The sequence below is a fragment of the Sinocyclocheilus rhinocerous genome, unplaced genomic scaffold (genome assembly GCF_001515625.1).
Source record: "Sinocyclocheilus rhinocerous isolate Xijiao unplaced genomic scaffold, SAMN03320098_v1.1 scaffold334, whole genome shotgun sequence".
In the NCBI taxonomy this organism is placed as follows: domain Eukaryota; kingdom Metazoa; phylum Chordata; class Actinopteri; order Cypriniformes; family Cyprinidae; genus Sinocyclocheilus; species Sinocyclocheilus rhinocerous.
The window spans coordinates 1,616,976-1,638,600 of NW_015658500.1; the positions used below are offsets into that span (position 1 = coordinate 1,616,976).

Below are 21,625 nucleotides of genomic sequence, written 5' to 3' on the forward strand. Positions count from 1 at the left end.
TTATTACATGCCTACTGCCCATTAAAATAATGTGGACATGGAATAGTAATTTTGTGTGTAATAAGACCTAATATGAAATAAAAAATGTATAATAAGCGCCTTATATTTTAACATTTACATTAACCAAGATTAATACATGCTGTAGAAGGTTTCATGATATCTAATGCATACACGTTACCAGTCAAAAGTTTAAAAAACTAAATATTCAAAATAGAATAATTAAATATTTTTGAAAGAAGTCTCTTATGCTTACCATGGCTGCATTTATTTGATCAAACATACAGCAAAAACAGTGAAATATTATTATTATATTATTATAATTTAAAATACCTGTTTTCTATTTTTCTATTAAAATAACTGTTAATACATTTTAAAAAATGTCATTTATTGCTGTGATGGCAAAACTGCATTTTCAGTAGCCATTACTCCAGTCTTCAGTGTCACATGATCCTTCATAAATTTTGTAACATTATAAATGTCTTTACTGCTACTTTCGATCAATTTAATGCATCCTTGCTGACTTAAAGTATTAAGTACTTTCTCTTTTCTTTTTACATTTTGCCCCAGACTTTAGAATGTTATATCATGGTTTCTACAAAAATACTAAGATATACAAAAATATATAAAAAATAATGGCTGCTGACAATTCAGCATTGCCATCACAGAAATAAATTGCATTTAATAAATAAAGATTTGTCAATTATATTTCACGATATTACTGTTTTTACTGTATTTTTCATCAAACAAATACAGCCTTGCTGAGCATAAGAAACTTCTTTCAAAACAAATCTTAATTATTCCACATCTGACCAGTAATGTATAAACAGTGTTGGGGAGTAACTAGTTACATGTAACGGAGTTACCTCATTTAATTACAAAATAAATGTAACTGTAATCAGTTACAGTTACTAAGAAAACAAATGTGTAATTAAATTTTACTTATGAAAATGTTAAAGATTACAAAGGGGGTTACATATGAATATTTTCACACACACCCACATACAGATTTAATTGATTTCTTTCCCAAATTGCATTGACTGCTATAAAATATGAGACAGCAATGTTTCAGGGGACATTAGGACACAGCATAGGACACGTTTATACGATAACTGTTTTATTTCCTATTTGGGTTTATGTATATGTTTTTTTTTTAAGATTAACTGTAAAATGCCAGTGTTTCCTGTCATAGCTATGCAAAGATTTGATTTAAAAAACAGCATCATAGCTATTAAACTATATCTCGTTATGATTTTAAATATGTATTTAACCTCAGAATGATCTCAAAGTAAAAAGAGGTGCTTTTGTGGTGGCTGTGCTTTAAAATTAAATTATTATAATCCTAATTCAAAAGTTAAAGGTCTGACAGTAATCAGTGTTGAGTCCTATTGTAATGTTAACCCTGCCTGCTTTAAAAGTTTCAAAATGATTAACATTTGAAAACATTCGTTAGAAATTTAGAAAAGTAATCAAATATAATCAGTTACATTACTTTAATAAAGTAATTGAAATAGTTACACTACGTGTTACATTTTAAATAGGGTAACTTGTAATCTGTAACCTAAGGCCTATTACATTTCCAAAGTAACCTTCCCAACACTGTGTATAAAGAACTGTATTGTAAAGTGTTAAAAAAGTCTGAATAAACAGGAAGGTGGTAGACCACAACAGATGCTCAATCTTTGCTTGCACCAACCTCTTGTACAGAATTGTTGCTTGATGGACTCTTGACTGTTTTTGTCCTTGGGCTTCATGTTGAGATGCAGTCGGTGACTGTTGCCCCTGTGCATGGCTGGGGTGTGCTTCAGGATATAATCATTCCCATGCTTAAAAGTGACATGACATGTGGCCAAGTATGGTGACCCATACTTGGAATTAGTGCTCTGCATTTAACCCATCCAAAGTTCACACACACAGCAGTGAACACACACACACACACACACACACACCGTGAACACACACCCGGAGCAGTGGGCAGCCATTTATGCTGCGGCCCCCGGGGAGCAGTTGGGGGTTTGGTGCCTTGCTCAAAGGCACCTCAGTCGTGGTATTGAAGGTGGGAGAGAGCGGTGTACATTCACTCCCCCCACCTACAATCCCTGCGGTACGAGACTCGAACCCGCAACCTTTGGGTTACAAGTCCGACTCTCTAACCATTAGGCTACGACTTCTGTACAATCTGTCGATATCACAATGAAAACATTAGCTTGTGAACAGTAAGAACAGGGGGGTATTCCAAAAAGCAGGTTATGTGACATACCCAGAGTTCTCAGATACTCCTTTATTAAATTGACTTACTATGGCTCACTGGAAAACTTGATTCTGACTGGTCGCTTACAGCATTTTGTGGTCAAATATATTTGTATAATAATGACTCTTAAACTTAACTGACCGGTTTCCTAGGCAATCCATTTCCTGCAATTTAATAAAATAAACTCATTATTTCAGTAACGCTTTTTAATAAGGTTTAATTTCTTAATAATGTTAACAACTAAAATCTTATTGTAAAGTGAATCCAGTACTTCACGTACATTTATGTATGTATCTATGTATGTATTTATTTGCTGAGTAGCTGCTTAATTAGTGGGATAATGTACATTAACCCAATAAAGCCAAATCTATCATATATGATATGCAAATTTCTAAGGCCTCTAAATTATCAGCATGATCAAAATTGAAAAACGTGTTGTGCACAATCTACAACATGCTTTCTGTCGTATGATTGATACTTTTTCAGCAGGTAAAAGGAATGTAGTATAATTCTAAAAATGTCCCCCCTCAGGTCATGATATATCTGTCTTTCTGATTTTTTTGATAAAATGATTTTTTTATAAGGTAAACACTAAGAATAACTTTCACATTGTTAGTAATATTTCAAGATGAACACTTACTGGACTGAATCAACTTAGGTTTACTTGATTATCCATTCAAAATTAAATAGATATTTTAGACTATTTTTTATATGTCAGGTGTGTTGATATCCAGCCGAAGAGCAATCAACCATAACTTCAGGGGTAAGCAGATAAACATCACTGTGAACTATTTGAACTATCCCTTTAACAGGGTAAAATCAAATAAGGCAGGGTGATCAGGACACTGACACAAAGTAAGGTGACAAACATTTTCAAATTTACATGGCATGACAAAAAAACACTTGCTTCCAGGTCTGGCATTACCCCAGCCGTGTATTACGGCTTCTGTACTCCTGCCCTTCTCAGTGTGCTCAACAGGGAACTCCCCACTCTGACGTTGCGTCAGCACTGACGCTGGGACACTGTGCACTGGTTCCCTCCCCACTCTGACGTTGCGTCAGCACTGACACTAGGACTCTGTGCACTGGTTCTCTCCCCATTCTGACGTTGCATCAGCACTGACGCTGGGACTCTGTGCACTGGTTCTCTCCCCACTCTGACGTTGCGTCAGCACTGACGCTGGGACTCTGTGCACTGGTTCTCTCCCCACTCTGACGTTGCGTCAGCACTGACGCTGGGACTCTGTGCACTGGTTCTCTCCCCACTCTGACGTTGCGTCAGCACTGACGCTGGGACTCTGTGCACTGGTTCTCTCCCCACTCTGACGTTGCGTCAGCACTGACGCTGGGACTCTGTGCACTGGTTCTCTCCCCACTCTGACGTTGCGTCAGCACTGACGCTGGGACTCTGTGCACTGGTTCTCTCCCCACTCTGACGTTGCGTCAGCACTGACGCTGGGACTCTGTGCACTGGTTCTCTCCCCACTCTGACGTTGCGTCAGCACTGACGCTGGGACTCTGTGCACTGGTTCTCTCCCCACTCTGACGTTGCGTCAGCACTGACGCTGGGACTCTGTGCACTGGTTCTCTCCCCACTCTGACGTTGCGTCAGCACTGACGCTGGGACTCTGTGCACTGGTTCTCTCCCCACTCTGACGTTGCGTCAGCACTGACGCTGGGACTCTGTGCACTGGTTCTCTCCCCACTCTGACGTTGCGTCAGCACTGACGCTGGGACTCTGTGCACTGGTTCTCTCCCCACTCTGACGTTGCGTCAGCACTGACGCTGGGACTCTGTGCACTGGTTCTCTCCCCACTCTGACGTTGCGTCAGCACTGACGCTGGGACTCTGTGCACTGGTTCTCTCCCCACTCTGACGTTGCGTCAGCACTGACGCTGGGACTCTGTGCACTGGTTCTCTCCCCACTCTGACGTTGCGTCAGCACTGACGCTGGGACTCTGTGCACTGGTTCTCTCCCCACTCTGACGTTGCGTCAGCACTGACGCTGGGACTCTGTGCACTGGTTCTCTCCCCACTCTGACGTTGCGTCAGCACTGACGCTGGGACTCTGTGCACTGGTTCTCTCCCCACTCTGACGTTGCGTCAGCACTGACGCTGGGACTCTGTGCACTGGTTCTCTCCCCACTCTGACGTTGCGTCAGCACTGACGCTGGGACTCTGTGCACTGGTTCTCTCCCCACTCTGACGTTGCGTCAGCACTGACGCTGGGACTCTGTGCACTGGTTCTCTCCCCACTCTGACGTTGCGTCAGCACTGACGCTGGGACTCTGTGCACTGGTTCTCTCCCCACTCTGACGTTGCGTCAGCACTGACGCTGGGACTCTGTGCACTGGTTCTCTCCCCACTCTGACGTTGCGTCAGCACTGACGCTGGGACTCTGTGCACTGGTTCTCTCCCCACTCTGACGTTGCGTCAGCACTGACGCTGGGACTCTGTGCACTGGTTCTCTCCCCACTCTGACGTTGCGTCAGCACTGACGCTGGGACTCTGTGCACTGGTTCTCTCCCCACTCTGACGTTGCGTCAGCACTGACGCTGGGACTCTGTGCACTGGTTCTCTCCCCACTCTGACGTTGCGTCAGCACTGACGCTGGGACTCTGTGCACTGGTTCTCTCCCCACTCTGACGTTGCGTCAGCACTGACGCTGGGACTCTGTGCACTGGTTCTCTCCCCACTCTGACGTTGCGTCAGCACTGACGCTGGGACTCTGTGCACTGGTTCTCTCCCCACTCTGACGTTGCGTCAGCACTGACGCTGGGACTCTGTGCACTGGTTCTCTCCCCACTCTGACGTTGCGTCAGCACTGACGCTGGGACTCTGTGCACTGGTTCTCTCCCCACTCTGACGTTGCGTCAGCACTGACGCTGGGACTCTGTGCACTGGTTCTCTCCCCACTCTGACGTTGCGTCAGCACTGACGCTGGGACTCTGTGCACTGGTTCTCTCCCCACTCTGACGTTGCGTCAGCACTGACGCTGGGACTCTGTGCACTGGTTCTCTCCCCACTCTGACGTTGCGTCAGCACTGACGCTGGGACTCTGTGCACTGGTTCTCTCCCCACTCTGACGTTGCGTCAGCACTGACGCTGGGACTCTGTGCACTGGTTCTCTCCCCACTCTGACGTTGCGTCAGCACTGACGCTGGGACTCTGTGCACTGGTTCTCTCCCCACTCTGACGTTGCATCAGCACTGACACTAGGACTCGGTGCACTGGTTTTCTCCCCATTCTGACGTTGCATCAGCACTGACACTGGGACTCTGTGTGCTGGTTCTCTCCCCACTCTGACGTTGCGTCAGCACTGACACTAGGACTCTGTGCGCTGGTTCTCTCCCCACTCTGACGTTGCGTCAGCACTGACACTAGGACTCTGTGCGCTGGTTCTCTCCCCACCTTACCCTCTCTGTCTAGTGGAGCGTCTGGATGCTCGTTTGGACTGCCCCCCTCTTCCGGTCTATATCCTCCACCCTGGATTAAGGCTCCTGGCCTTCTGCCCCAGCCGTGTTTTGTGTTTTTGAGACTTTAATAAACTTTTGAGTTGAACCTGCAATTGAACACGTACACACACATATGGCCTACAATAAGTATTTTGACACTTGAGCCACAGTTGAAATTTTTACGTCTTTGCCTTATATATCAAAATTTCAAGCCCAGTGGCATATATTTTAAAGAAATACAGCACAAGAACACTTTTCAGTCATTTTTTTTTTAAAATATTTATTTTGTTTTGATCTAATTCTTACAGTAAAATTGTTTTGATCTAACTCTTACTTTTGTGCAAATTGTGATATATTTTTTCAAGATTCTTTTGTGAATAGAGAGTTCGAAAGAATGGCACCTATTTGAAAAAGAAATATTTTATAACAATATAATCTTTGGATCCATTTAATGCATCCTTGCTAAATAAAATAATTTTTGAATTATTCTCAGACTTAATGCTGACAAAAATGGAACCACTTTTGAGAGATATATCAGGAAGCTTATTTCTTTGCACAAAAGAGGACAGTGGTACAAGAGGAATACCAAATCATTGTTTTAAGTGTGAAAATATAGCTAAAGCAATAGAAATTCAAAAACAATAGACTTGTGGCAAGGTCCCTGAAATAAGGGCCTTCATATTTATCTTTTGTTTTATGGAGTGTTTTATTTATTTATTTTGCTGAGAAAAGAGCAGGGGCCTGTACCATGATGGTAGTTTAACAAACTCAGGGTTATAGGATCGGTTTCGAGTTGTCAAAAACCAAACCACTCCAATCCGGCTTTGTTGGTACCATGATGCAGATCATCAATTTTCTGTCAACTCAGGCTTTGATCCTGAGTTTGTGGAGCGTGTGCATGAGAATGTGTGACATCAGTGGCGAACAGCCAATCACATCAGAACATCACTTGGCCCAGAGCAAGTTACTATGAACGCCGCTAAAAGCCAAGCCACTTTCATGGTACCTAAAACCCAGGATTGGCACAAACTAATCTGAAACTTGCCTGGCTAGCCAGCTAATCTGGCTTCATAGTATAGGTCCCAGGAAAAATACCAAGCAAGTGTCTCAGAGCAGGCAAAAGCTATAAAAAGAGTGAATGTTTCATCTCACACAGTAAGATGCAACATGCAGAAGTGAAGTGCAATGTAGTGGTTAAAATGTGTGAGGCCCTGGATGCCTGATAGCTTTGCTTAGGGCCCTAAAAATGGTAATCCCACCGCTGGTTGTTATCCACACTTGGACTACCTACTGTAGCCAAAGCACAATAAACTCATTAAGCCTTCTCCAAATCATTTATTTAAAAAATATATAAACTTCTGGGAATGGGATGCATGAGTGCTGAATGTGTGGGAGAGAGTTGTGCTTTATCAATAGACACACACACACATATATATATATATAGTGATTGCTGCTATAGGGTTTTAGCTTTAATTGAGCTTGATTTTACCTTTGATGTATTCTTTCTCCAGGACTTTGGGAGGTACAAGGACAATTTTTGCTCCAGATCCAGAAACAGGGGTTGATTGTCTGAATGAAATGGAATGAAAAGGCTACCTTGGTTTAGACAAACAGAGCTGTCACTCCCTTCATTCTTGTTATTTGCAAAGCTCAGCGAAACTCAGATGCAGTAGCTCAGACAGCTGGTTGAACACATCTTGACCTCTGTCTTTAAGCTGTAATACAGACATGTTAAACAGTAAGAAAAGCAACACAGAAAAGAAAATAGCCAGTTCAGGCTGTATTTAAGCAGTGCTGTAACTTAAACTCTGAAATCTTGAATACATTTCAGAAATCTGACAAAATATATGGAAAGATTTTATAACATCGAACATCAATCATACAGTATTTTCTTACTTACTTTCTTACAAACGCAAAAGAGGCTTTAACTCTTAAAGTGGCACTCCATGTCAGATATTCAGATATCATTGTGATATTATAAAGTATATAAACATTTTACTCACTCCAGCAGTCATGCTTTGTTATTGGGCAGAATAACACTCAGACCTCTGCTTTGGTTCTTCAGTGTGGATGTGCTCTCTTTGAGGTCCTCTTCTTCAGCACCCTCCTTAAATTGTTGCCGTCGCTGTGGGCAGAGTTCGTGTCTATCTCTCTTTAATGTCCTCCATTTTAAACTCTGTATGTTTATATTCCCTGCTGGGAAAAAAATCGGCTTAAACGAGCCCAAATGGCTTTCCAATATTAGCTGGTCTTACAGCCTTGTTGGTTTTAGAGGATTTCTAGGAACTCGCAAGTCACAACAGTGCATGGAAATTCTTCACAGTAATAAAGAAACTGTGACCTCACTTTTTCAATATTATGTAATAAAACAGGGTTCCCCAAACTTTTTTTTTTTAAAGGGGTAATAAACTGAGTAATCAAATTTCCCTTGATCTTTTGACATATAACAGGTCAATGTAGGGGTAGATTAGTGTAATGGCGTCCGGTGTAAACACGGGGCAAAATTAGCAAAGAGCTCCAGATCGCATCAGTGAAACACTGTTTGTTTGCTTTACTTTACTACAGATTCATTTTTAAACAAGACAGTATGATGCAGGCTTTTCAGAGATCTCAGTATTTTAGCCTAAAAATATACAACAATAAAATGTGAATTTTCGGACAGGTTTTCAAGACTTCTGCATGTACATTGCACAATATTGTGTGATCACAACATTTAGTTATGGTCAAGTCTGAATTTTGGTGCATTAAAAAAAAGTACATTTTGCTTAGATTTAAAAAGAAATTAAGTCCACTATTTGTTAACATTCATTTATTTCATAGTATCTGCAACAGTGCATGAAAATGAGTTAAAAAGAAAGTATGACCTTACTTTTTCAATATGTAATAAAACAGGGATTCCCAAACTTTCCCAAAGGGGTCATGAACTGAGAAATCAAATTTCCCGTGATATTTTGACATATAACAGGTCAACATCCTGTAAGTTTCAAAACTCAAAACTTTCTTGTTAGTTTAAAAACAGCTTTTATTGAAAATAAGCTCAGAAAATGACTTGTTTTGGAATGTGCCGTTTTATGACATAATAGTGTGGCTTAGTATGTTTTGATTTTTATTTATTTATCGTTTTATTTTACATTTTCATTATTTAATTATTAGCTTTTCATCATCTTGCAAACCAGTTTGGGAAACCTTGCACTAAATGACATCACTCAGACAACAGACAAAAATATTATAAACGTATATGTATGTATATATATATACACACATATATATATATATATATGTGTGTGTGTGTGTGTGTGTATTATAAATGTATATATTTAAGTATGTGTATTTATACACACACACACACACACACACACACAAAACATAAAGCCTTTCTGTCTGTACATTTGCAGTGAACAGAGTATGATTTAGTAAACTCCCCAATCCCACAAGACAACTGTGGGATTCAAACTAAATTGTATACATGGCTAATTAAAAATGTTGAGGAAAACATACATTATTTGATGTGAGAACATTAAATGTGACTGCCTTAATCTTTGTTTTCTCAGATAGATTTAAAACAACACCTCACATCTATATTGTTCACAGCACAAAAGGGATCTATTGATCGACTTCACATGGGATGAGAGTACATGACTGCAATAATGGACAGGCAACTAATAAAAAAACGCCTTATTGCTGTCTGCTGGGAGAGAGAAATGCATATGGCTGTTTATATTCAAGTGAATTTCAAATATACAATCTTCAGTGCTGATTGAACACATTCACACAATGTAGAGAAGAGTTAGGAATCACACACTTGCTCTATTATTCTGACTCCCTCAAAATGTTGGCTATATTCCAAAAAGCATACTATTGCTGCATTATATGGTATGAATGCTCTATGCATAATATGCATAAATTACAACTGTACACTTTTATACTATGGACTGAGGTGGGTCAGAGCAGGTATCATTTAGTCTGGCTTTCATTCTGCATTACACCTTTACACAGAATTTTGAGCAGCCTTAATTCAGCTGTGTAAAGATGGATTAAGAGAGTTTACGACGTGAAGCGCTGCATCTCACGATGCAATGTGCTTGACCTTGCGTTACAAGTATCAAATGAATAGTAAATAATATCAGTTGTGATTTTTAATATTTCTTGATTCATCATTTGATTAATTTTAAAAACGCAATTAATTTTCCAATTTATCATGCAACATGATAAAATAATTTTTAAAATGTGGAATTGAATCCCAACTGATTCAAATTACAGGAAGTATGCAGTACATACTGCACAGTATTTATTAAGTAGTAAGCTATTATTCCATTCAAAACAGACGTTTAATTGCAATTTAAAGCTGAATATTTGCGGCCATATTGACACACACAACTATTTTGTGCAAACTGTTCAAATATGCCTTGAGTATCTGAAACCTTCACAGCTTTGATTCAGTCTCTAAAACACTTTCAATGTCACTTCAAATCTAATATACAACTTAGCAGTTTGAGCTGCTCAGGTAACTCGTGACATAAGTAAGCTTATATATTCTACCAGGGCTGTACCAGGGACCAATGAATTTCCCTCACTTTTCCAGTAGTTCAAGATTATTGGATAAGGACTTAATGACAACATAGATAAACAGCATAGAGCAGATCGTAACTGATTTGATATGCAAAGAAATCCACAATTTCCCAAGCCCAGGAGCTCACAGCCTTAAAACCAGTGGATCCTTTCAGATTTTTCCAAGATCGTGGAAACAGCCTTTATCTTTTTTAATCAAAGTCTCTCGGTAGCCTACGCAAAGTGTGCATGCCTGCCAACTACATTCTTGCACAGTAAAAACAGGTCCATTGCATGGCAACGTCTAGAGGCTGACGCACAAAAGAGTTTTCTTCAAGGACTTGTCAAAACAAGCATGGGGTCATAGTCGGGATAATACAAAACACATGACAAATGAAGTTGGAAATGATAAATCAGCAGAAAAGGCTTTCTAAAGAGCAGATAATAAAAACGGAATGAAGATGGGGTAAAGTAAATTGCAGTTTTGGGACATTACAGGGTATCCTCAACTTTTGCCTGCCCACAGGCTCTCGATATATTCAACAACAAACACAATTTTCCAGTGGTTATGAAGGCAACGTGCCTTTTTCAGCATTCTGGTTATATTGTGCTTTGAGACAAATTTATGGCATAAATAGAGTTTAATTCACATACTACAGACATATTGCACACATGCTGAGCATAGAAGACTCACTGCCAAGGAACTTAACTCCAAATAAAATATACCAGTAACTGAGGAGGAAATCAAAGTGCTTGGCAGCAAGAGAACCTCCTCCAAATATTACAAACATATCTTGTAATAGTCAGCCAAGCAGAAGCATTCAAGCTCAGTTTCCAGTAAAGTTTCCCCCTCATGATCCTCTAGGCCTGCTAAAACCATTACATGCATCTACTGTTTGTCCTTCATGGATGTCCAACTGCACCCATGATGGGATGTGACAAAGTGAATAAAGTAGCTACTTGGACGCATTTTTTTTCAAAATGAGTCCACTATTTCCATTATGACATTCACGTGTTATCGAAAGATTCTCCGTCTTTCTATTCTCTGCAAGGTAATGTCGATTTCTTTACATGCTCTGACAGTAATAGTGAAAGTTAAAAAGAAAATCAAATGCCCTTTTTTAAAGATTTCTATACACCAGCCGTCATACCAGTGATGTGTGTTTGTTAAAACTGAAGGCGACCTCATAAAGAGTGACATTCATGTACTGATCCGAGTTAAAAACTAACACCATATAAACATTCAGAGCTATAAAGACACCCAATTTAGCTGAAAACCAAGGGCTTTCACTGGCAAAACTGGCATAGTATTGTGTGAATGGAAGCTTCTAGTAAACGAAAGAGCTGACAGAACTACTTGTGTATTGAGTAGTGCATAAGTGGAGGGTTTTTCAGTGAAGGGAAGACTAACTTAAGTCTAGTATGAGGCGTTTAGTTAAGGCAATTCCAGGTAAAGCTTTCCTTAGAGTAGCACCTTTGACAGTCATGATTAGCCAGTAAAAAGCCCTTGAGTGGTGTGGAAAGCCGCGCAGCTGTGTTGATGGTCCTAATGTGTCACAGCAGACTGAAACCCAGAATGTACTGCAGGAGTTTGTTTCTGTTGGCCTGAGGTAAGAAAGTGCTGCTCAGCTCCAGACGGCACACACCACCCTCTCGCCTCTCTTTGAGCACCTGTGAATCACAAAAAATCTGCTTATTTCAGTACTTGCACAGGGAGTTCTTTAGACAGAAAAAAGGACATTAGGCACATTAGTTCATATATGTGTGTCCGTGGGGGAGTGGTGGGTGGGATGAGTGTGTCTTTTTTGCACTCTTGATATTTTAGAGTGTCACCCCTTCATTGCTGTGCTGTGTGTACTTTTTTTTACTGCATAGTGAATGATTTGTAGATTGTACACACAAAACAATTATCTGTATTTTTGTGAATTTCCCATTCATTTCCAATGGTGGTCATTATGACTGAACAACATCAGAGGGTTAAGAGACGCACCAATGTTATTTTCATGTTATTATGACTAATAACCAATAAATGGCTGTTCTTAATATTATACTTTTTTTTGTTCAACTAGTTCTAAAAAAACCAAAAACCTCACTTTTAAATGCTAGAAGTGGTATTATACTATTATTTATTTACTATTATAGCATTTTTATGTATTATTTGTATTTTCAGTTTTTATTTTGATTTTAGTAATTTTGTTAAGTGCTTGTCATTTTTATCAGTTTTTTTTTAATAATATTTATATTGAGCCTTATTTTTATTCAGTATATTTTAGTAATTTTAGTACTTGATTTTAAACTTAATTCCAGTTAAAATTTCTAATTTTCCTCTCATATATATATTTTATTTTAGCTTTACTTATTATTTATTTATAGGAAAAAAAACATTCTTTCAGTTTTCATTTTCACTTGCAGTTTTGTTAAATATTAAAAACTAAAGAACACTGCACGTCTATAACTTTAAAAAACTGCCTAAAAAGGAAGTATGAAAACGCAGTCCATACAGTTTTTTTTCTGAGGTCATATGAACAGAATGAAATTTTAATTTGTTATTCAATGATAATCATTGATGATGCTTTGATGACTGCATTGATGATGCAAGAAGTGGAGGAAAAGAAACGTGCATTGTCACATTTTAACGTGAGGAAGTAACAAGGTTTGAATAAGTTGAAATTTGCGCCCACGTATAGGCTAATAATAATGCATCAATAGGTTAGACCTTTAAGCAAGCAAATGCCACAGGATGGCTCTCTCACCCCAAGCTCTTTAAATGTTTTCACTGTATTTTTTACGAGGTAGTGTGTGGCACTCTCTCCTAAAAAAAAAAAAAAAAATCAACAACAACAATCAGTGTCATCAATATCAATACATTCATTTATAGAACACCTTTCATACAAGATTATAATTTAAAGTGCTTAAACATTCACTGATATGATCTAACCATGAATGCGGGGCAAGAATGAGTGATGGCAAAATGCTTAAAAATAACATTCATTAAAAAAGTAAAGATGACAGCAGGGAAAGAGTGATCAAGGGGAATAATGAGTTTTGGGTTGTCTTCAAGGTGGGAGATGGAAAAACAATCAAAAATAGAAACAGAAAGTGCTGGTGGCTCACCATATGCAGCCACTCCTCTCTCTGTGCGAGTTAGCAGATATTTGAAAAGCTTCTGTGTGTACTCTCTCTCTGACATGGGCGATATCAGGCTGTGCAGAAAGATAGCTGCACCACTGTAGGCCTCCAGCACCGGAGTGAGAATCCTCTGAAGAAAAGTATAAAATTCCTGGGGCTCAGCTGATGGGCTCACCTAAAATAAAATAATAAAATAAAATAAGCACGTTAGGATTTAACAAAATGTAATGGCAATATTTCTTTTAAGATGTTTAATGTGGGGGTTTTGACATAGTGGGGAAACTCTGCATCAGCTTTTTAATGGGCTGCTGGATCATCATTCTACAAGGCCTTTTTGTTTTTTAAATAACCTGAATATAGACCACTTTCAGAAATTGTCATGCTTTTATATACTCGGTGTGAAAAATGGTTTCATTTTAGGCTAAATAGAACTTTTGTTCTATTTATAGATAGATGGATAGATAGATGGATAGATAGATAGATAGACAGACCTTCAGGTAACGGTCTCTTTGTTCATCTCCAAAGTCACTGTCTTCATCTTCTTCATCACTTCGCCAAGCAAGAGCCCCTGGAAACTTCTTGGGCCAAGGCTCCTCAGAAGGGCTCAACTCCTCCTGGTCCTCCTGAACACAAGAACACAAAGATGAATTTTTCAGTCAAATATTTCTCTATAATAATTACTATTGATTATTGTTAATTAATGTCTGACCTAAAAAATATTATTAATATTAGGCACAAATATTATTTGATGTGTAGTGTATTTTCCAATAAAGGAAAGGTAGCCTGAATCTATACTTTCACTCAGATTCAGAAAGACAATAATGAATTGGAAACTGAAATAATGAAATCATTTTCAGAAATCCACCTAAACCCAATCAGGTCATTAGAATAGGCCAATAGCAAAACATGAAGTCTCAAAGCAAACAGTTTCACACCTCAACGCTGAGGACTTTCCAGCAAATGACTTTCAATACGAATTCAGATCTCACAGCATCATTCAAACATTATTTGATCTGTGATGGCAATTTTTAAAATACTTTTTAAAAATAAGTATTGCAGCTTTAAATTAAAAAAGCTTAAGCAACAGGACAAATAAGAGTTGGCACAGCTTACCTCGGCTACAATGAGCACACCATACTCGATTAACCTGGTGACAGCATCATGGAAGACCTGGTACAAAGTCTGACAAGGCTATAGAGTAAAGACAACATAAATACACTTGAATGATTCACCTGGGTATTTCTTTGTTAAATTGAAACATTAACCAGTAAATATAAATAAACAAATATTTATTTATGGTTGTTTCTTTGTTTGTTAACTATTAGGACCCTTAATATTTTTGCATAGTGACATTATTTTCAGGACAATTAAGCACATTTTAATTATTACTGTTTCTCTTCACTGTGACATGAAGTATATATATATATATATATATAAATTTGTATTTATATGTACATACATAAACACAAGTAAAAATTTATAATACAACAGAAACACATTACAGTTGTAAGAATCAGAAAATAAAATGTCACAATGCAAAATATTCTAAGGCTCTCTAGTAGTGGATAACAAATTTCTGTTTCACTTTAAGAGATCAAACAGTTCGAAATCAGCTTAGTCAAGTTGTTCTAAAATATGGGTGGGGTAATCCCTGTACAGACAAATATGAAGAGCCATTCGGGATTACATTTTCAAAAAACACTTTGGCTCTGTTACAAAACAGTCTTTATTCCCGTAAAAACCACAGAAATGTAACAAATAAACTTATGCGACCCCCATTAAAATGTGGTTATGCACAAAGCAACACAGTATGATATACTAGTCTATATTAGTCTATAGTGCCAATATTAATTTTATTTGTACTACTGCGGTCAATAGGTAAAAAGTGATTCTTATAAAACTGTATTTTCTGCAAGCTTATTTAAAGATAAATTTAGATGTCTTTTCAAAAAAGGACACTTGGAGACTCCAAAAGGACATCAAAAAACCAAGTGATATAAGAAGTAGACTGAAGTACAGTAGACAAGTCAAGTTGCGATACCGAACAGGACCACATAGAGATGGCAAAAAAACCCTAAACCAACCACCTTGAGCTGATTGCTTAAACATACTACAGTACACGGATACATTCAGAACGACTAAACACAGCAACATACACTTGTCAAATCAAAACATTATCCTGAATGTGTGTGGAAACGCCATGAATGTACAGAAATGTGTCTGTGCATAAATACAATGTATGATCTATGCATCTAGAGCACTCATACACGGTTTGTTTGAGCATCAATATATTAAGGATGCTTCCTGTACGACACCGGTACGTCACCGCAATCATCTATACCTTGATTGCAATCCTCATCAATCAAAACTTTCCTAGCAAGAAGCTGGTTTGCTTTATCCAGCCGAGAAAACAGTTTACGTATCAGACAGCGGTAGGATGTTTTGACATCCTGTTCAGTCTGTATTTCACACAGCGCTACATGAGTTCTCGCACTCCTCAGAATGAATCACAGAATATGACTGGAATGAATAATTCAATGAAAACACAATGTGAGTCTCTATTCTCTCTGCCATCTCTGATGTAATCAGCCTGTTTTTTGTTTTTTTTTACATTAGCGCTGTTTGGATTGATTGATTGTTTGAATGCATTCACTTACTGGAACATTCGACTGAAAACTTTCCTGGAGTTTAGTGGCTTGAAATGATACGATTGCCTTTTGGTTTAATTGTGTTAAATTATTTTATTTTGAATTAAATCGCATTTCACCTAAATTGTCATTTTTTTATGTTGAAAAGTTTCAAAAGTTAAATGTCAAAAGTTTTGAGTCAGCATTTCAAAAGTTTTGCTTAACATTAGAGTCAACCACTAGATGGTGCCGCTGCTTGAGTGAGTGGTGTGAGGGCATACCACCGCTACTGCCACCTCATTGGACAGAAAGTGGGAGAGGCCTGCAGCTCTGCGGATCAGTCTCTCTTGGCTGAGCAGCTTAGATGAAGAATTCTGCTCACTCACTGAAGTTGCAGATTGCTCTCTCAGCAGGGCCAGTGCGCTGCAAGCTAGCACACATACATATACATAAAGTTACAGTACACATAGACTACAATTTGTAAATAATCTACCCAGCACTGATTATTTGTATTTGTAATATGTATTTATATTATCATCAGTCTTTGTAAAATTATGACTTGTGGCATATCAGATCTTTTACCTATAATGGCATCTGCAATGAAGACGTGGAAAAGGCCATTGCTGTAGAAATTGAGCTCAAAGAGTGCAGGTACAGTGTTGCTAGGAGCGATGATGAACTCTGTGTTTCTGTTGGTGCTGGTGACATTCACACAGTTTCCCAGAAGGCTAAGCGCATGCATGACCACATCCTCCGAATTCCCAGAAAAACCCAAGTCAAAGTCCCGTGACAAGATCTCTTCCTTCATATTGAAGAAATCCTCCACCAGTTTAGACAGCAGTACACCCTGTCCAATCAAAAACCAATAAAACTGGCTGAAGAAAGAAGGGCTGACATGGTGTATGCTGCATAGGAAGTGGGGACAGTGCTTACCTGTCTGTGCCGATACAGGAGGAGACAGGCCACGATGTGAGAGGACATGATTGCTGATGACTTGCTGGCGGCTATGGGAAACACAGAAGGCAGTGATCAGATTGATGAAAGTGGTTCAACTGAGCCAAACTGCAAGAGATGCCAAAAATTCTGATGCTCAAGGTGAAGTGTGTAATTTTTGATGTCAAAATACGGTCTTAATATGTAGAGACAAATATAAACAGCCATTTGGGAGTTGACTTTTCAGAAAAGTGTAAACACTGTGGCTCTGTTGCAAAAAGGTCCTCATTTACGTGATTTCCACAGAAAGTGCACACTACACCCTTAAATTCTCTGATGAAGGGAAATGAAAGGACACTATTTAAATTCATAACTGCATGATCTACAAACTTCATGACATTGTCTGTGAGCTAAAAATACATCTGAGAGTATCTGAAATATGCTGTATGAAGAAAAACAGAGTGACTTTGGAGCAGAAAAACGGGTTCAGTGTCTATATTAAACATTCACAAGCAAGGTGCAATTCCACCTCAGAGTGCCGATCCTCTGACCTCCTGTCCTCAAAAACGCAGCACCAACAGGGCATTCAAACACTGAGGAAAGTGACTGGCTAAAAGCAACACATCACCATGGTAAGGACTGTGACCAGCAGTAACCTATATAAACTGTCAGCTGTAGATAGAACGTGTCTGGAGCATATTTCACTAATAATAAATACACATTTTCTAAATATATTAAGCATAAAAACGATTAAAGAAAATGTCATTACCAATACTGAAATAATGATTAAATAAAAATTGTATTATATTTAAGCACAGTATTGTAATAATGGCAATGGAATAAAAAAAATTATACCTTTAAACTATTTATACATTTTACAGTATTTGAATAAAAAAAATAAAAGTGTCCTGACAGATTGATTCTCATTACTGCATTACAGTAATGAGAATACAACAGGAATCATTGAGAATAATGAAAATTACAAAAACTCAAAAGGAAATAATTAGAATTCTGGGGGAAATGTATATTGATTTTCATAAAAACTAATTTTTAAAAAAAAGTGTCCTGACAGATTGATTCTCATTACTGCATTACAGTAATGAGAATACAACAGGAATCATTGAGAATAATGAAAATTACAAAAACTCAAAAGGAAATAATTAGAATTCTGGGGGAAATGTATATTGATTTTCATAAAAACAATGCCACAATGCTCACAACAGGGTTTGTACGCATTTTACCAATACATTTCCATGACTTTTCCATAACTTTTGACACAATATTCATGACCTACCGTTCCATTATTTTACAAGTAAAGAAAAATCTATGTTCAAATTTATCATAGGATTTGTTAACTAAAATTAATGACTATTAATGCTACCTATTTGCTTTATATTTGTTTTAATAATAAGTACAAGCTACAACTGTGCCGGAGGTTACTCCACGCAGAGAGCATATCACATCACTGAATATTATAATTTATTTAACCAATATTATCAAATAAACTCAAGACCTGAATTTCATTTAGGAAACTGTTTAGGTCTAACAAGTAGTATTCAGGTACAGAAATATACAGAAATTAAACTGTGTTTATGAGGATACTCGCCAGGACGGGCATTTGACAATTTTGTGTGTATTTGGCAACTTAAGCGCAATAAGCAGCGGAAAAACAACTCAATTTATTACTCGTGAGGTGTTTTCGAGGCGGCTTTACGCGTGCGCGTTTTGAATATGACTATGAGCACGCAGAAAACCGTCTCTGGAGTGCGCGTCTACCGAATGCTTTAAAAAGACTTAAAAAGATGATGCAATTGCAAATTATAGCTTTGTGATGATGCAACACTGTGACATTTCTGTCAACTGTCCTGAAACCAGAGCGAAAGTCTCGTATCGCAGCAGCTCTCTTGTAGTGTAAGCGAGATGCGCTGATGTGAAGCCATTTTGAGAAAGTGAAAGAGCTGAATCACTCATGCGGTTTTCAAATAACTGATTTAATCTGACAGTCTGTGTTGATTCATTTACTCATCTAAGCTACATGCTATTTTGCATAAATGTGTGCAGAATTTCCCCATTTTAAACGCGAAACCTGCAGAAATGAGTAAAACTATATGCACAATACCTCACCGAAATTCAGGACCTGATTAAAAAATATATTGCACAGATTTGTGAAATAAATTTCCTTGACTTTTCCAAAACTTTCTGGGTTTATTCATTTTTCCAAAACTTTTCCAGGCCTGGAAATTGCCTTTTTAAAATTCCATTTCCAGGTTTATCATGACCGTACGAACCCTGTAACAATCCTAAAAAGTCCTAAAATATGATTTTCTTAAATCTATTTTGTTAAAAATATGAAATCCAGACATGTTTTTGTTAGGCTTTGTAAAATTCACTCACTAGTTGTTTGATGAGAGGCTTTGGTTTTCTTTGGCAATTATGATGTTAGAAAGAGACTTTCTGTATCTTTTTGATCTGAACAATGAGCCCATGTATTCAGATTTTTTTGTTTGTCAGTGATTCTGTAGGCCATGATATACAAGCAAGTTTTCCAGGCAAATGATAAATGAGCAGCACTGACAACTGCTGACCCCACATAAACAGCGATTTTACCCAATCCACCACCCTCAATGCTTGAAAAATCGCCCACTGCCTAAGAAACTCTTCATGTATCGTGGCCTTTTAAGTGCCCTTACTGAAGAGAACGTGCTTGGCCAGGTTAGCGATGACCTGCCTCCTCCAGGGCTCATCTGACAGGTCTCTAGAATTCAGATGCAGATCCTCATCTTCTCCATTAAAAACAGCCTGATCAGGTCTGCAAAGAAAAAACATAACTGAACATAATCCCATTAGCCATACACATCTTTCTACATACCAATAAACAGCAGTCCATATGATTATGTTGGTTGCTGGCAGCCTAAAGGCCGTACTGTGCAGCGATGATGGTGGGGAGAAGGATCTGCTCCAGCGTGAGAGAGGCCTGGAGATGGCGACTACGCTGTGTGTCCAGGTACTCCTAAAGAAATGGAGAAGAAAGATCCAGACATTAGGGGAGTGATCTGCTATGCACTCAGCCAAACTGAGATCAGAAGAGCTGCTCTGACCTTAAGGGAGAAGGGCTGTGTGAAATCCACACGCACACAGCCGTAATTCTTCCGGAGCATCCTGAACACGCCGCAGGCAATTCCCCACAGACTCTCATTCTTTTTAGGTTTGCCCTGAAGGGAGGAGAACAGCGAAGATAAAACGCAGAATAATAATAAAAAAGTGAACACAAACACAACCGTCTTAAGCTAAAAGGCGCATCATATGAAAACATCACGATTATATCAGTTATATTGGGACATTTAGATGAAAACACTACTTTCTACCAATTTTTTGATTATTTATAATACAATAACATTAGTAATAATAACAACAACTATTATTATTATTATGTATAAAATTCAACAAAGTAAAAAAAAAAACTGTGTTCCATAATTGTTTATGGAACATAGAACATAATTAATTATATAAAAGTTGCAACAAAAATAAAAATACCTTTCCATAATCTTTTATAGAACACAAAGCTTCTTTCAATTTTCATATAACAATTAATTATGATATAAAAACTGAAAAAAAAAAAATTTGTATGGGTCGAAGAGTCTGTTTTTGATTCAAGAAACTTTGAGTACCATTATGAGTGGACTTAATATCGGCTTTTTGTTGAATATCACCACAGTTAGACATACCAGCTGCTCGCTGTTGTAGTTTCCTTCTATAATGCGGTCATATGAGATGCCTACAGGCACGATCAGAACATCGGGGATGCTGTTGGCACAGAGTGTGTCAACCACGATTGAGAGCATGCCCGCATGTGCTGGAGATGGCTTCCCGCTGCGAGAGCGCGTGCCCTCTAAATACACCTCCAGAAACTGCTGCTGCCTCAACAATTCTTCTGTGTACTGAAATTGAGAGGAAAACAGAAAAATAACCCACAACGAATATTACAATCCTTAAGATCCATGACCCTTCCTTTGCAAATTCCCTCTAATTAAAGCAGCCCATTGTGGTAATGTGGTGCTCAACAGGAAACAGCATGAATAATGCAGGAGTAATCCATCAGCTTCCTGTGACAGACACCTCTAATCACAAGCCTCTCTACAGTCGCTGCAATGACAATCACCAGCGTTGGGGAAAGTTACTTTTAAAAGTAATGCATTACAATATTGCGTTACTCCATAAAAAAGTAACTAATTACGTTATTTAGTTACTTTTTATGGAGAGTAATTCATTACGTTACTTTTGTGTTACTTCTTAAATCTGGACAGGGCTTGTTTGTTTGTTTTTAAAATAAAAAAGTTCTATTTTTGGCAAATATAAAAGCCTTTTCACACCAAAAGTGAAATGAATAAGCCTCAGGCTGAAGGGAAAGTAAATTTACCTCTGTACAGTAGAATGCACAAGAAGAAATTTCAACACACTTCAATAAAAAAAGACACACAAATGTTTGTCTAGAGTAATTTTTGCTTATTAGTGTGGTTGAACTGGATCATCGAAAGTCAGAAGCAAAGACATTAGTTAATAGAATGGGATTTGAAAAAGTAACTATATTTGTGCTGTTTAACATTTAATTATTGCAGGTTTGCGTCATATTCTGAGCTGCATTATTTTTATTCATTTTGAGGAATACTGAATCTGTGTTTTTGTTT

At 38.2% G+C, this 21,625-nt stretch overlaps 1 protein-coding gene and 1 long non-coding RNA gene across 5 annotated transcripts in view; one reads left to right on the forward strand and one right to left on the reverse strand.

The window, feature by feature from the left end:
• Positions 1–6,450: 6,450 nt before the first annotated feature.
• Positions 6,451–12,463, forward strand: LOC107722224 (uncharacterized). Its single transcript, XR_001637787.1, has 3 exons — positions 6,451–6,533; positions 7,320–7,321; positions 12,453–12,463. It is a non-coding gene; the product is annotated as an uncharacterized LOC107722224 (long non-coding RNA).
• LOC107722223 (glycerol-3-phosphate acyltransferase 1, mitochondrial-like) overlaps positions 9,201–21,625 on the reverse strand; it is a 33,666-nt gene continuing 21,241 nt past the window's right edge. For 3 of the 4 annotated variants that reach the window (XM_016530501.1, XM_016530502.1, XM_016530503.1), the window contains 12 exons: positions 20,666–20,878; positions 20,039–20,152; positions 19,865–19,950; positions 19,631–19,749; positions 16,941–17,011; positions 16,590–16,854; positions 16,289–16,437; positions 14,494–14,571; positions 13,872–14,003; positions 13,366–13,555; positions 13,005–13,063; positions 9,201–11,922 (listed from right to left, as the gene is read on the reverse strand). In XM_016530501.1, the coding sequence (XP_016385987.1) occupies positions 11,806–11,922; positions 13,005–13,063; positions 13,366–13,555; positions 13,872–14,003; positions 14,494–14,571; positions 16,289–16,437; positions 16,590–16,854; positions 16,941–17,011; positions 19,631–19,749; positions 19,865–19,950; positions 20,039–20,152; positions 20,666–20,878 (1,593 nt within the window). In that variant the 3' untranslated portion in view covers positions 9,201–11,805. The remainder of the gene's footprint in view (positions 11,923–13,004; positions 13,064–13,365; positions 13,556–13,871; positions 14,004–14,493; positions 14,572–16,288; positions 16,438–16,589; positions 16,855–16,940; positions 17,012–19,630; positions 19,750–19,864; positions 19,951–20,038; positions 20,153–20,665; positions 20,879–21,625) is intronic. The other variant, XM_016530504.1, reaches the window with a different exon arrangement.